Source organism: Aulonocara sp. 'chitande type north' Nkhata Bay, linkage group LG9 (assembly GCF_057382095.1).
Source record: "Aulonocara sp. 'chitande type north' Nkhata Bay isolate Kocher_YH1m ecotype deep benthic linkage group LG9, A_spYH_male_GT1.1, whole genome shotgun sequence".
Lineage (NCBI taxonomy): Eukaryota > Metazoa > Chordata > Actinopteri > Cichliformes > Cichlidae > Aulonocara > Aulonocara sp. 'chitande type north' Nkhata Bay.
The window spans coordinates 9721356-9734934 of NC_141352.1; the positions used below are offsets into that span (position 1 = coordinate 9721356).

Consider the following 13579-nt stretch of genomic DNA (forward strand, 5'->3'; position numbering starts at 1 on the left):
CGGCTTCAAAAAGTACTTCACCAACTACTGGTGCTGGCTGGACTTCCTCATCGTTGATGTAAGTTATTGATTTATTTATTTATCAGATTATCAGCCAGTCACTCACTTTAGCTTTTATGTTGGTGACACAAAAAGGCTACAAATTTTGACTAGGGATGGGTACCGGTGTCTGGCATAAACGGTAGTAACCAGACTGAAAAGCAGTGCACATTTCGGTGCTTTATTTCAGTGCTTTTTTTTCTGAGCTGTGATACACTTTGGATTCTAGCCAATCATTTTACCTTTCCAAGAATAGGAGACGGGTCCAGATACGTACGTTCTTTTAGAGCAGAGCTACGGATCAAAAATGTCCAAGGCGAAGCGGTCAAAAGTCTGGCTGTACTTCACAGCAAAATATGCAAACTCAGCAGCAACAAGTGCTTTAAGCTGATACTGTGATACTGTCAAAGGAGGTAACACCTCGAATCCGATGAAACACCTGGCGACGCATAGCGTTTTGTTAAAGCCGAGAAATGCGCCGTATTTGATAGCTTGCTGCGAGACTTCACACCGAGCACATCTACTGTGGGTGTGGTGCCTGTTATCAGACCCGGAGTTAGCAACATCCCAACATCCGAAGAGGAGAGTCCTGGCCCCTAGCCCTGCCAGTGTAGCAGAAATGATGAGGATGATGATGCAGCAGCAGCCGTTCTTCTCTGCGTGAGTAGCTTAATGTTGTTCGTGTGTAATTTACGTTGAGTAGGCTAACCAGGTTATTACATTAATGCAGGTAAGGTGAACTAGCAAACATCATCATAGCTACATGCGGCTGTCTTCTTGTTTGATGGCAGATACTCCCTTCACCCTGGCCAAAAAGGCTAAAATGACCAAAGAAAAAGTGGAAAACAGTTAAACATGAGAGGTTTAGGACAAAGTTTGTGTTTTTTCCATTGTTTAAGCACTGCTTCCAGCTAAGAGTGATACCATATATGCCCCATAGCTGCAGAAAAGGCTAACATTGTTATCTTTTTACAAAAAACAGCTGAACATGAGAGGTTTTTGGACAAAGTTTCTGTTCTCCATTCTTTAAGCACCGGCACCGTTTCAAAAGTACCGGTTTGGCACCGGTATCGGATAAAACCTAAACGATACCCATCCCTAATTTTGACAGACAGCAAACTGTGATGAAGAAAAAATAAGTATAATAAGTATTTTGTACAGACAAAAGTAATCTGAGTATTTTATTGACTGCATGTATCCATTGTGTTGTCATAGATGGTATTTTGTCCCTGTTAGTCTACAACTTGGGAAACACTATGAATGCTGTGATGCAAAAGTAAGAGTGTGATCAAAAAGTTCCAGAGACTGACCTCTAAAAATCGGGCCCCTGATTTAAAGTCCCAGCAAACATTTTGAAATTCAATAACCATCAGGACGTGTTCTCTCTACGTCTCGTCATGGTTGGAAGAAAGCTCCAGAATAAATGTTGTTGCGATGTCGGAGATAAAAACTCACTGTCAGTTTGAGGTGTTTATTTAATGTTTAATGTTTCCTGGACGTCAATCTGTCTGTAGTTCAGTTTCTGCAGATGTTCCAGGGACTTAACATCAGGGTTTCAAACATCTTTCCTGGGTTTGACTGTTCAAGATCATCGTCTTGTGAACCTCAGGATGACTTTCAGTACAACATCTATTTTTAGATCTCTCATTCTGTCCCGTTGTACCTCTATGATGCATTCCAACAGTGTGACTCCTCTCCTTTGGACAAATTCTGTTGCACAGGTTTGGTTGTAGCCGAAATCTCAGCTCTCATCACTACGAGCTTCCTTACACAATTCAGGTCAGTTTCTATGCAGGTTTTCACAGTAAAATCACAGAGTGCACAGTAGCGAGCTTGGATTATACTCTGTTGTGGACACGTACAGCTGGAGACTCGATGGCCGAGTGATCATTCCTCAGTAATACTTCTTTTAGGTTCGGTGCCTGGGCACATTTGTAGTTGGTGCGCGTTTTTTTGCATGGGCACAAAAATCAGGCAGGTATGTTTCACGTCCGCTCAGACTCTCGCATTCAAACTCGTCAATGGACAGTGAGTGAGTCACGTCACAGGGACCCAAGCGAACCACAAATGTGGAAACTATAATGTCAGAGACGTCCTGGAAGAGATCTAAAAATAGCAGCGGTGCTGGGAGCTTCTTGGGCATTCCTGAGAGGATGACTTTGAAGAGGAGATTGCCAAATTTAAATCAGGGAAGGGTTTCGCTTGTGATGGACCTGCTGTCTGAACTCTTTAATCACACTTCATATCTATTTTTTACCCTTGCTGTGTAAATTCTCCATGTTAAACATGGTCTATGTTAAATGTGCAGTTTATGTATAAGAAGAGAATGATTCAGTATTTCTCACTGTCAGCAGTGTCACAGTTGTTGTCTTAGTGCAGCAACTTCCCACTATAAATAAAAGAGTGAGAGACACTGAGCGACAAAGAGAGGCACAGAGAGAGAGAGCGAGAAAGAAGTTCAAACAGCCTCCGGACAAATAATCAGCCGTGGCTTTTGAACCTATACACACACACATACACACACATACACACACACACACACACACACACTCAGAGATGTGTATGTTTAGACGCTCACACTTTCTTCCAGTGTTCTGGGCAAGTGGCACACAAAGTTTATGATGCACACCATACATATGCATGCACTGAGTCGGAAATCGACCCACTCCCCCGTCTCTCTCACTCCGGGTGTTTTCCGCCTAGCCGTCTTCATAAATGACACTGACGTTTTTATCTGACTGTAGTGGCCTGAAGGGGAACGAGAGGGAGAAATCTTGAGTCACCGAACTAACCAAGCAAAGATGAGACAAGAAACAGAGTTTTATTAACACAATCGGAAATGGAGAAAGAGAGAGACATGCTTAAAGCTTCAGGATTTCATTTTTGAGCACTAGAGGGCAGAAAAGCAGCAGAAGATGATATAAAGTAATCAAAAGAAAGTTTTAGCTTCTTTAGATTTTTTTATTTGCAAATTACTTAGTTATCTCTGCTGTGTTGCTTTATCATTATTTTGAAAGAAACTGCTTGAATAAAAAGTTTTCTCTTTCTAAGAAGCTTTTATTTTGAAATGTAAGAAGTAAGTGTAGCTATTTATTGGCTCATAGCTTAACACAGAAATTAAGAATTGTGAACTTAAACTGAAATTAATTAGGGAAAAATAGTAAGAAAAAACAAAAAACAACAGAGTAAGAATTTAAGAAATGCTAAAATGTCTGTTACTTTTTCACGGGAACCTTTTCTGCTAAGTTCCTGCTCTGCATTTCGAATATCTTCTTGGATTCTCTGAAGTAGCTTTGCATGATTCCTAGTTCAAATTCATCCTTATTTGTCTTACTGGTGCTGTTGTAGCACACATACACTGTATAGAAAAATGGAAAAGTTCCAGTAATGTCCACTTGAGGACATTAGTGGATCTGCAAGTTTTCCAACCCCAGACGTTGTTGGTTGATTGCAGCCTGTCAGCTCATCTTCAGTTGGAAACAAGTTGTTTAAGCTTCTGCCCCTCCCTTTAAGCCAACTTTCTCCTGATTGGATGCCCATCTTAAACTGAAGATTTAAATAGCTGGTGGATGGAGCTTATCTGCTCACAGCATGGGCTGCGACCTCATTACTTATTAAATTATAAATGACAGAAAAGCAGAGGACGTCCCCTTTATTTCGATCATGTTTTTGTTCTTTGCACAGTCTGAAGCTACTTTGTATTTATGTGTAGAAATGTTGTTGTTTACTGTGTAACCGAACCCTGTAGATCTCAGTGTTGGGTCTGATGGCTCAGTACATCTCAGTGGACCACATCACCACCATGCGTGTGCTGAGGACATTAAGAGCTCTCCGTCCTCTCCGGGCTGTGTCCCGCTTCGCTGGTATCAGGGTAAGAATGAGATGCGTTCACCTGCAGCTCGACCGACCTGAGACCTGCTGCTCGGTGCTGGAAATCATATGTGTCGTGGCTTTAAATGTTTCTGGGTTTGATTGGGAGGTGATGCCATCCTGGCTTTAATCAGAGGTGATATCTCAGACTGTTGTGGATACAGGTAGTATGTTTAACACCTAACCATCCCTTTTACAGCTAAACATAAACCCTGAAGCTGTTTAAAGCAGTCGTTCAGTGATCTGCACATCCATCTCTATAAGCACTCAGTGGCTTATCAAAGTGTCACAAAACAGTCTGCTTTATTGTCTTGTTTTAAAAGCCATGGATCACTCAGGACTCACTCGACCAATCAATAAACACATTTATTCTTTCTCATTTCTCCGGTTCTTTGTGCTGGCTTCCTAGAAGAGTCTGTAAAATAACCATTTCCTTGTCTGCTTGCAGCTTCACCTGAGAAAGGTTTCAACAATGATAAAAAAAATTGTAGCAGTGAGTCCTTCGTCATGAGCTCAGTGATCACAAACCATCACCCTTCCTTTTTCAGGCATCATCATTCAACTGCAGCTTCGTCTCCTGGATCAGAACTTTCTCTCACTTTCCCTTCATTAGAATAGAAGTTAACTGTCCTGCTTCTCTTTTCTTTCCCTTCCTCCTTCTTCTGTCTCTATATTCCTGTCCCTATCTTTTTCTGTCCTCTCTCTCTCTCTCCTCCAGGTCTCATTGGTCAGTTTGGTAGCCAACACATTGGGTTATTCAGACTTAGCAGCCATCAAATCCCTGCGGACGCTGCGGGCCCTGCGGCCCCTCAGAGCCCTCTCCAGATTTGAAGGCATGAGGGTAAGAGTCAGTATTATCAAAGCAAACACATCTGGGCATCAATGTCGAGAGTCCAGCTGAATGTCAAAGGATTTAGTGCACTTATGCTTTAATTTATCACTAAAAACGGGAAAAAGTAAAAGATCTTGGGTAAAAAAAGAGCTTCTCCTCTACATATATTTTCTTTGCAGTTACATAGTTCACATTAAATATACAAAAAAAAGTGTGTTAAATTTATAATGATCAACAAATTAGCAATTTTTCAATAACATAGGCATTGGCATTTAAAATAGACGATAAATACAAATTTCAAAATAAAAGAGATATAAGAGAATATATATATATATATATGTGTGTGTGTGTGTGTGTGTGTATACATGAAGGTATTTGTTGTAGATTTTCTGCCGTGCTTGGGATTATTGTCCACTTTCATCTCATCTGTCCATTGGAAATCCAGAAGTCTTGTGGTTTGTTCAGGTGGAGTTCAGTGTTTTTCTGATGTGCTGTAATGGACTTTAACATTTAACATGCTTACTGAGGTCTGTAGAGTTGAAGATGTAGAAGCAGAAGGTGAAGCTCTTGGGGGTTTTGCAGTTTCTTTAAGATAAGATGAAATAACCTTTATTAATCCCACACATGGGAAATTTATTTTGTTACAACAGAAAGTGGTCAGTGCAGCATTGCACGGTCTGACCTTGGGTTGATTTTCAAGTAAAGTGGCTTTATTGTCATTTCAACCTTGTGCGGTGGTACAGTACACAGTGAAACGAGACAGTGTTCCTCCGGGACCATGGTGCTACATATAACAGACAATCAACGCTGGACTACATAAAGTGCGAGTGTCCAAAAATTGCAATTATTTGCCGAAAAATTCCCATCTGGAAGGATTGTGGCATTGTGTTAACTCATACACACTTTTATGGAGGAGCTCACACTGATGATCATCAATTAATCAAGTGTATTTCATCAGCAGCATGTGGCTTCTTTTAAGTCCTATGGAGGTAGTAAGGATGTACTTTTACATGACTGTGTACTGCTTTCTGATTGGTGAGAAAAACGGATCAACAATGGAAAACGCATCAGGGATTCATACCGCTGCATATTATTGATCTACAAATCAGAAGAAAAAAAGAAGGGCAACTTAGTTAACAGTTTGTGCAGGCTGCCCGATGGCTCAAAATTTAGATTTATTAATATATGATTCAAATAGAAAAAAGTAACTGATCTATCAATAAGTTAAATTACAGTAAAAGCAATAGTAAAAATCTATAATTTATTGTATAAACTGTTTTTACAGTTTAGTACTTCTCCATAAACAGATCACAGTTAATGCTTCTGAATTAATAAATTAAACTTAAACATTTAAATTTACAAAAAGAATGTGTAATACAGTAGCTTTCTAAAAATATTTTTTCACGGAAGATATTTACATCATTCGCCTGTAATTCACACATAACAGCAAATTACTGTAAAGTAAATGTATTATTACAGCAGTTTTAGTTAGTGTAACACAGCTAATCTGTTCTCTGGAAAATTCTAGAATTACTGACTGAACTGAATTATTTAGATATAAAGGAAGATAAATCAACTAACTGAAGTGAGGACATGTTTGTGCCCAGGTGTGTTTGTAATGAACATCCCCTCAGTGTTTTCTCACCGTGTGTCATCCTATCATTTCTTATCTGTCACTTCATATTAAACTTTACTCTCTGCTTCCTGCTCTCTGACGGGTTCATCTTCTTTTGAATTTAGTTCTTTCTTTCTTTTTGCTGTGTTGTTTTATTGCCTCCTGTGAATTTGATGTGTATTTTTTCTGATTTCTCTTTCATGTTAACTTATGTCCATCAGCCTTTGTGAGCAGGAGACAAATATCAAGTTACTGTTTGTGTTTCTGTCACCAGTATTACTGTGAATAGCACAGAGTCGGTGTCCTGCAAACACAGTCTCCTGAAATGAGGACGAATGTTCCTGACAGCACACTCCTTTCACTTACATTCAAATATTAGCCGTAGCTGTGGGTAAATATTTGGAAACCACGCCCCTGTCCTGCAAAAAGACTAACGTCAGACTTTAATGACAAATTTAGAAAACACAAAACTATATTTGGTTCATAGAAAATCATTCTCACAATTTTGATTTCAATTCTTTTGTGTAGAAATATATTTCAAAACATGAAAAACAAACATAAAACTTACAAAACTAAGTAAATGGGCAATGTGAATGGTGGGAATTTATGAGGAAAGCTTTTATGTATCAAAGCTCTCACAAGAGAATATGTGGCCTTATAATGTTTAAAAACATGGAATTAATTTTGGGGTTAACATAACAATTATTTAACACATAACATAATTGTTTTTTTATTAAACCTAAAGAATACTTGAACTCTTCGGTTCATCAAACAGCAGCTTGGGGTTTGCAGGAGACAGACTCGCTCTCTGGAAGACTAAACAGATGATTTTCTGTGTTAAATTTAAAAATGCTCAGCACTCAGCATCACATTGCTTACTCAGCAAGGCATTCTGGGTATAAAAAAAACACAAGACGTAAATGTGCTTTGTGAGTGCAGATGAGGACGACCAAACACACAAGCTGACTCACCGCCATCTATAGATCTGCAACAATAGGAAGCAGGACGGTGGATTTCTCAGAAAAATAAAAATCACATAATGAAGGAGAACCGAGTGATTAATGGCACTGCATTTATTTCACATGGGAGCAGAATTTTCTACTTCTTGCATGTCAGGACTCATCAAGTAATTGGCGAAAACAGTCATGTGAGTTCACACTGCCTTTCCTTTTTTATAAAAGGCTGATAAAATAAATCAAATCATGACGTACAGGATTCAACCTAAACAAGGCACACGAGCTGCATGGCTGGTTTCAAACCAGTGGACACTGTAAGGTCAAAGGCAGAATTTAGCGGGTGAATCTAATCAGCATCATCAACTTAAATATAAATTAATGTCTGCTAGATTTGATGTAACCTAGTAACAACCCTAGATATAAGCAGCCCGATACTGCATCACTGTAATCTTTGTCAGAACACTGCAAACTAACCACTTTAACCTGCACTGAACTGCATAGTATCTGTATGCAACCCTTAAATAAAACAAACTTCAAGTACCTTCAAGTCGGGTTTGCGTCACATAAACCTCTGTGAACATTATGTATAGATCCACTGTCTGATTTTAAAACTCCAAAATGAATTAGGACGTTCAATGCCACACTTAAATGTAACTTAAAGAAGTTGGGATTTTAAGGTTGTAAAGAAATGCTAGCAAATAATTCCAGAGTGTAAATCAACATAAACATGTCGGATGAATCTACTCAAGAAATTCACATTTTTAAGTGTTGAAAAATGTCAGTTTCTTGAAAAAAAAATGAAGACATACAATTAAAAACACAAATGATTAACTAGTAAAATAATGTCACATTAATTAAATACTGTATGTATTTAGAAACTGTGTTCTCTCCCATATGTGTTGGATGCTGCATTAGGCCTCAGTTTCACAGGCTGGCGATCTGCTGTCAGCATCAGGTTGCTTGTGAAAAATGAGTATTCTCAGACTGGTTGGGGAATGGTTGCTGGAAGTTGCTGGCTGTTACTGTATGAAATCGGTTGCACAATCATGAAAAATGCCAGCTTTACTGCAAAGGGATAATCATTTGCCTTCAAAGGTGAACGGTTTCATTTTGTGGTACATCTGTTAGTTTCAGCGAGTCAGGATCTTCCACATAGAAGACCAAGAAAAGCACTGTATACCTCTTTCTGACCAATTCCACTTAGCAACAGCAAGCAACAACTCACCAACTGGTCACGAAATATACTTTAATAAAGCAACTGATGGTTACCGTAGTGATTTACAACTCTGCAGCCTTTTCTCGACCCAACGTCGAATTTAAACTGTCACTTTTTTCCTCTGTCACATCCGACTGAAAGACAATAAAGAAGATGGACGTAGCCTCCGAGTCCACAAAGTGAAGCAAATAAACACTTTCCTGATGAGTTTATTAGGGGTGCAACAATACTTGTATCGGTATTGAACCGTTCGATGCAGTGCTTTCGGTTCGGTACGCATATGTATCGAACAATACAAAAAATTTTATTTATTTTAGCAACTTTTCTTCTGACGATGCTGGCTGTGCTGAGAGCTCAGTGGATCTGCGTTCGACTACTCCGCCTAGGCTGGACTGTCGAGTGCAGATCTACTGAGCACAGCGCAAGCTAGCAAGACAGAAGTTAAGCTCTCCTTGCAACATGGCAAATTGAACCTCCCCCACCCTCATTCAGATCTGGCGTTTGGAACTATCTTGGTTTTCATGTGACGTATGACCCTGAAGGTAAGCGAGTCATGGACAAAAGTAAAACAGTATGTCGGATGTGCCACGCAATGCTCAATTGGTGGGAACTAGTGCGTTAGCGCAGTTAGCTCGTTAACGTGTTGACGCCGTCCAGCGGTAACTCGTTAAGGGAGTTTTGCCGCGTTATGGCGTTAACGTCATTTTAACGAGATTAACGCTGACAGCACTAGTGGGAACACAACGAATATGACTGCACATTCACAGCGACATCATCCTAGTGCAAAGACAAGTGGAAGCAGACAAAAACAACAAGCACGCATGCTACAAACTTTACCCGAGTCATTTAGACAGCCGTTAGCACAGGATTCTCCTTATGGGGACCTGATATGTTTAATATGCTGCTGAGAATATAGCCCAGAAGAAGCGTATAGTAGAGCTTTTATTTTGGAAAGAGACATTTCTCTGTAATAAACTCTCTTTTCCAAAGATGACTGATTTCTCCATCAGATAGATTTTTTTTTATTATTATTTTCTTGTTTCAGCAACATTAAATTTAAAAACTGTATTTTTGAGCTAAAATATATATTTATAATTTTAATAAATGACAAATTAAAAAGGCATGAACATTTTTTTGTATCAAAAAAATATTGAACCATGACACCAAAGTATCGAATCGAACCATGAATTTTGTGTATCGTTGCACCCCTAGAGTTTATAGGCTTGGTCGCTCATCTGTAGTCATATTGGGGGGAAATGAAGTCGGTTTTGTACATTTTGGTCCATGAAAAGTGTCACAAAGGAGGATTATACACTTTCACAGTCAGATACACCAATCACTTGTCACCAGTTTTAAAATGCCAGTGCTCATCTTGAGGGTTCAAAACAGGACTTGATGAACCAATGGGTGACTCACAGTTTACATGTCCATCTTTTATACTGTCTATCATCCAACTGCATGGCGTGCTGTGTTGTTAAAATTAATGTGTTGGTCAGGTGGTCATTCATTGTTGGCAACACTGATGTTGTCTGGTCTAACTCTGGTCTCTGATCAGTTTCTGGGTTCATCCATCTGTTTGAGCATGTTGATTTTGGTTTGCTCCGCCACCACCTGATCAGCAACACACTGAAACCTTAACATTTACTGTAACTAGAGACCACATGTAAATGGTTTGTCTGTACGTATGAATGCTGGTTTCCGTGCAGGTGGTGGTCAACGCTCTGATCGGCGCGATTCCCTCCATCATGAACGTGCTGCTGGTCTGTCTCATCTTCTGGCTCATCTTCAGCATCATGGGCGTCAACCTTTTTGCCGGGAAGTTTGGCCGCTGCGTCAACAGCACGGGCCAAGTCTACGACGCTTCTGCAATCACCAATAAGTCGCAGTGCGAGACCCACAACGACACCTCGACGCACTACTGGAGCAAAGTCAAGGTCAACTTTGACAACGTGGGTGCCGGGTACCTGGCCCTGCTGCAAGTGGTAAGATACTTTATGTTTACTTATTGGAATCAGAGACTTTTATGATCTCCACTTTTTTTGTTTTTGGCTTTTCAAATTTGTACTTAGATTTCTTTGGTTTCCATGAAAGATTTATTTTCAGTTTTTACTGGTCAAACGTGTGCCAAGGTTCTCTCTTTTACTAAGGTATAAAAATACAGATGTACACACAGATCCTGGTTAGTTAAATAAAAGAAAGCTTCTAGTAGCGGCTCTTTGGCCAACATTTTCACGTTTGCATTAATTTAATAAGGTAGCCAGATAATTATGATGCACGGTGAATATGCACAGACTTATCATGCATAATGAGGCCAGAATGGAAGTTTCCCACATTTCCCACCGCTGCCTGTGCTTCTGTGCTCTGTAGAGAGAAAAAGTTGGAGCACTTTTTTTAAAAGCCATTTTCACAGTTGGCAAAGAGAGATGCCAGCTTGGGGTTTTGCTGCACAGTGAGTCATGATTCATTATGTGACCTTTCACAAAGGTCACTTTTAAGTTGTTATTAGACACCTAAAAGCACCCCCAGTGCTTTATTTATGGCGTGGGTCGCAGCTTTCCTTGCCTACTTTGTGTTTTCAAAAAATGCATTCAGACCCAGAGACCTGGAGAGAGTGACACGACAGGAAATGTGTAGGATGTTTTCAGACTCGCCACGCCAGCCGCGGTTCTTTTACTCTTTTTATATGTCCTGTTTGAAGACGCGTTCCCTGGGAAGTTCTACCCCCTACAGATCTCAGTGCAGCTGTGCAAAACAATCACTAGCACACACCCACTGAAACAGGATCACGAGGCAGAGCCGCAGATGAAAACGAAGAACAAAATTCTGTCATTGCGGCGCCTGTGTGAAGCTTTGAGGGAAACAAAGAGGTTCGAGTGAAGAAATCGAGGCACAAAGTGAAAAATCCTCTCCTTCAAAACAAATTAAAGCTGAGAGTCTCCTCCACATGCCGTAGGAGGATTGACTTTTCCGCTTCTCCCGTCCCTCTCTCTCTCTCTTGATCTCGTCTTTTCGTTTCATCAATTTGTCGCCTTAATTTTCCTCCCACACCTGTTCTTCATTGCTCTTGCTTTTGTCTTTTCCACTTGTCCACTCTGCCTGCCTCTCTTTGTCCTGTTAACGTTGCTGTCGTTCCACAGCCTTCTGTCTTCTCTGTCATTTATGAGAGCAGTTTTAAACCTCACATTGCCTACAGTAAGTGGCAGGTACACAAACTGCAATTTGAATAAGTAACACATAAGCTGTGAATAACTGGGAGGTACTGATCGGAAAAATAATTGAAAATCTGTTGGGAGGTTATTATTAAAAAAATAATACCTCTCACGGTCAGTCACAGCCGTTAATCTTCATCTGTGTTTCCGGACATGAATTTATTTAGAGTCACATATTTTTGATTAGTTATTTCCAACGAACAGGCTTTGTTGTTGGCAGCGTTTTCATGCATGCACCTCACTCTGTCTGTAAACATGATCAGTGGAAAACCATTGAATGAATTCTTTTTTGTAAACATATATTTATTGAATTTTGGTTTCATAAACATCAAACACTTTAAACATATGGCAGTAAGAAAGCAATAAAAACACAAGACACTCAAAAAACAAAAACAAATTAAAAAAATTATACTTAAAAAATTAAATATATATATATATATATATAAAATAAAATACAATAAAAACAGTAGAGGTTACTTTATACATTCCCAAATTTAGTTACATATTTTCATTACCCCGCTCTCCCTCCAGTTCCTCAACTTCCCCAGTCTTTAATAGCTCCAGAACAACACGTCCTCACTCCCGAGGCGTAATATATTACGCTAGGTGACAAATCGTCAACATGTTACGCTTCTGGGCAACCAACAATACATGGGCTGCAATACATGGCTGAACCGTGTTTTACCGCGAGAGCGTCATTTGACTGTATTTCACCCATAACCTGGCATGTACCATAACAACGCCGAAGGTCGCCTTTCGCATTCCTCAGGAACGCTGCGGGACGTGACAAATCATCAGGTTGTTACGCCTCGGGAGTGAGAACGGGCTGTCCAGAAACATCTTCCAAATGTATGAAAAATTCTAGTGATCTTTTCCTAACCACATAGGTCAGCTTCTCAAGAACTAAACTTGATTTTACATTATTTAACTATTGGTCAAAAGAGGGACCAGTTGAATGAATTCTGATAAAACTGTGGGGGGATGTAGAGTGGACTCTTAACAATGGATTCAAATTTGGCTGACATCAACCGAGGTCAAAGTAAAAATATTTTTATAGAGCTATTTCACTATATTTCTTACTGCCATTGTTTGTGACACCACGTAGGGCTGTGCGATATGACCAAAATCTCATATCCCGATATAAGAATTATATCGTCCGATAACGATATAAATCACAAAAACGTAACATTTTCTGTAAATTCTGTGAATCTCGGGCAGCTCGACTTGCGGGAAGTGTTTCCAGCTGGGCGCCATGTAGCTGGAGTCGAGTGTTTTAACTGATGCATGAAACGATACATTTTTAGACATAAGTTGTAACGGACGCCGTTTTCTTTGTGAGTATTTATTACACAGCCTGCTGCGGGGAAAAGCCTGTTCTAACGTTTGAGTCTAAGATTTATTTTTTAGCACCTGGTGGCTCTTTTTTTACTTCTCATCCGTAAATAATCTGCTCTTTCACGTGATTCAGTTTATTTTGAAAAGTCTCAACAGGATCTTGAGCTTTATTGTGAAAGGTTTATGTGGCACATAAATGAGCGGACACGCGATGGTGTTACCGTCGTTGTTGCTAACGTCAACACATAAAAACAGGTGCTTATCCGTCCGTAGTGTGGTTATATTAAATATAAGAGAAAGAGAGAACTTTAAGAAATGAATATAGCCACTACAGTGACATCAGAACCATGAAAACATATTGCCGTAAACAGTTTATTTTGCGACACCACGAAACAAACGATAGCGTAAAATGAAACGATGTTTTTATATCGTCATCCGATATAATCGTTATATCGAACAGCCCTAACACCACGTATCATTATATGTGAGGATCAAATCACACATCAG

At 39.7% G+C, this 13579-nt stretch overlaps 1 protein-coding gene across 1 annotated transcript in view; it reads left to right on the forward strand.

Moving 5' to 3' along the window:
* LOC147321604 (sodium channel protein type 3 subunit alpha-like) overlaps positions 1-13579 on the forward strand; it is a 270039-nt gene that overhangs the window by 235700 nt on the left and 20760 nt on the right. Inside the window, exons 25-27 of the mRNA XM_086305639.1 lie at positions 1-58; positions 4628-4750; positions 10235-10510. The exon at positions 1-58 is cut by the window's left edge and continues 116 nt beyond it. Of these exons, the coding sequence (XP_086161765.1) occupies positions 1-58; positions 4628-4750; positions 10235-10510 (457 nt within the window). The remainder of the gene's footprint in view (positions 59-4627; positions 4751-10234; positions 10511-13579) is intronic.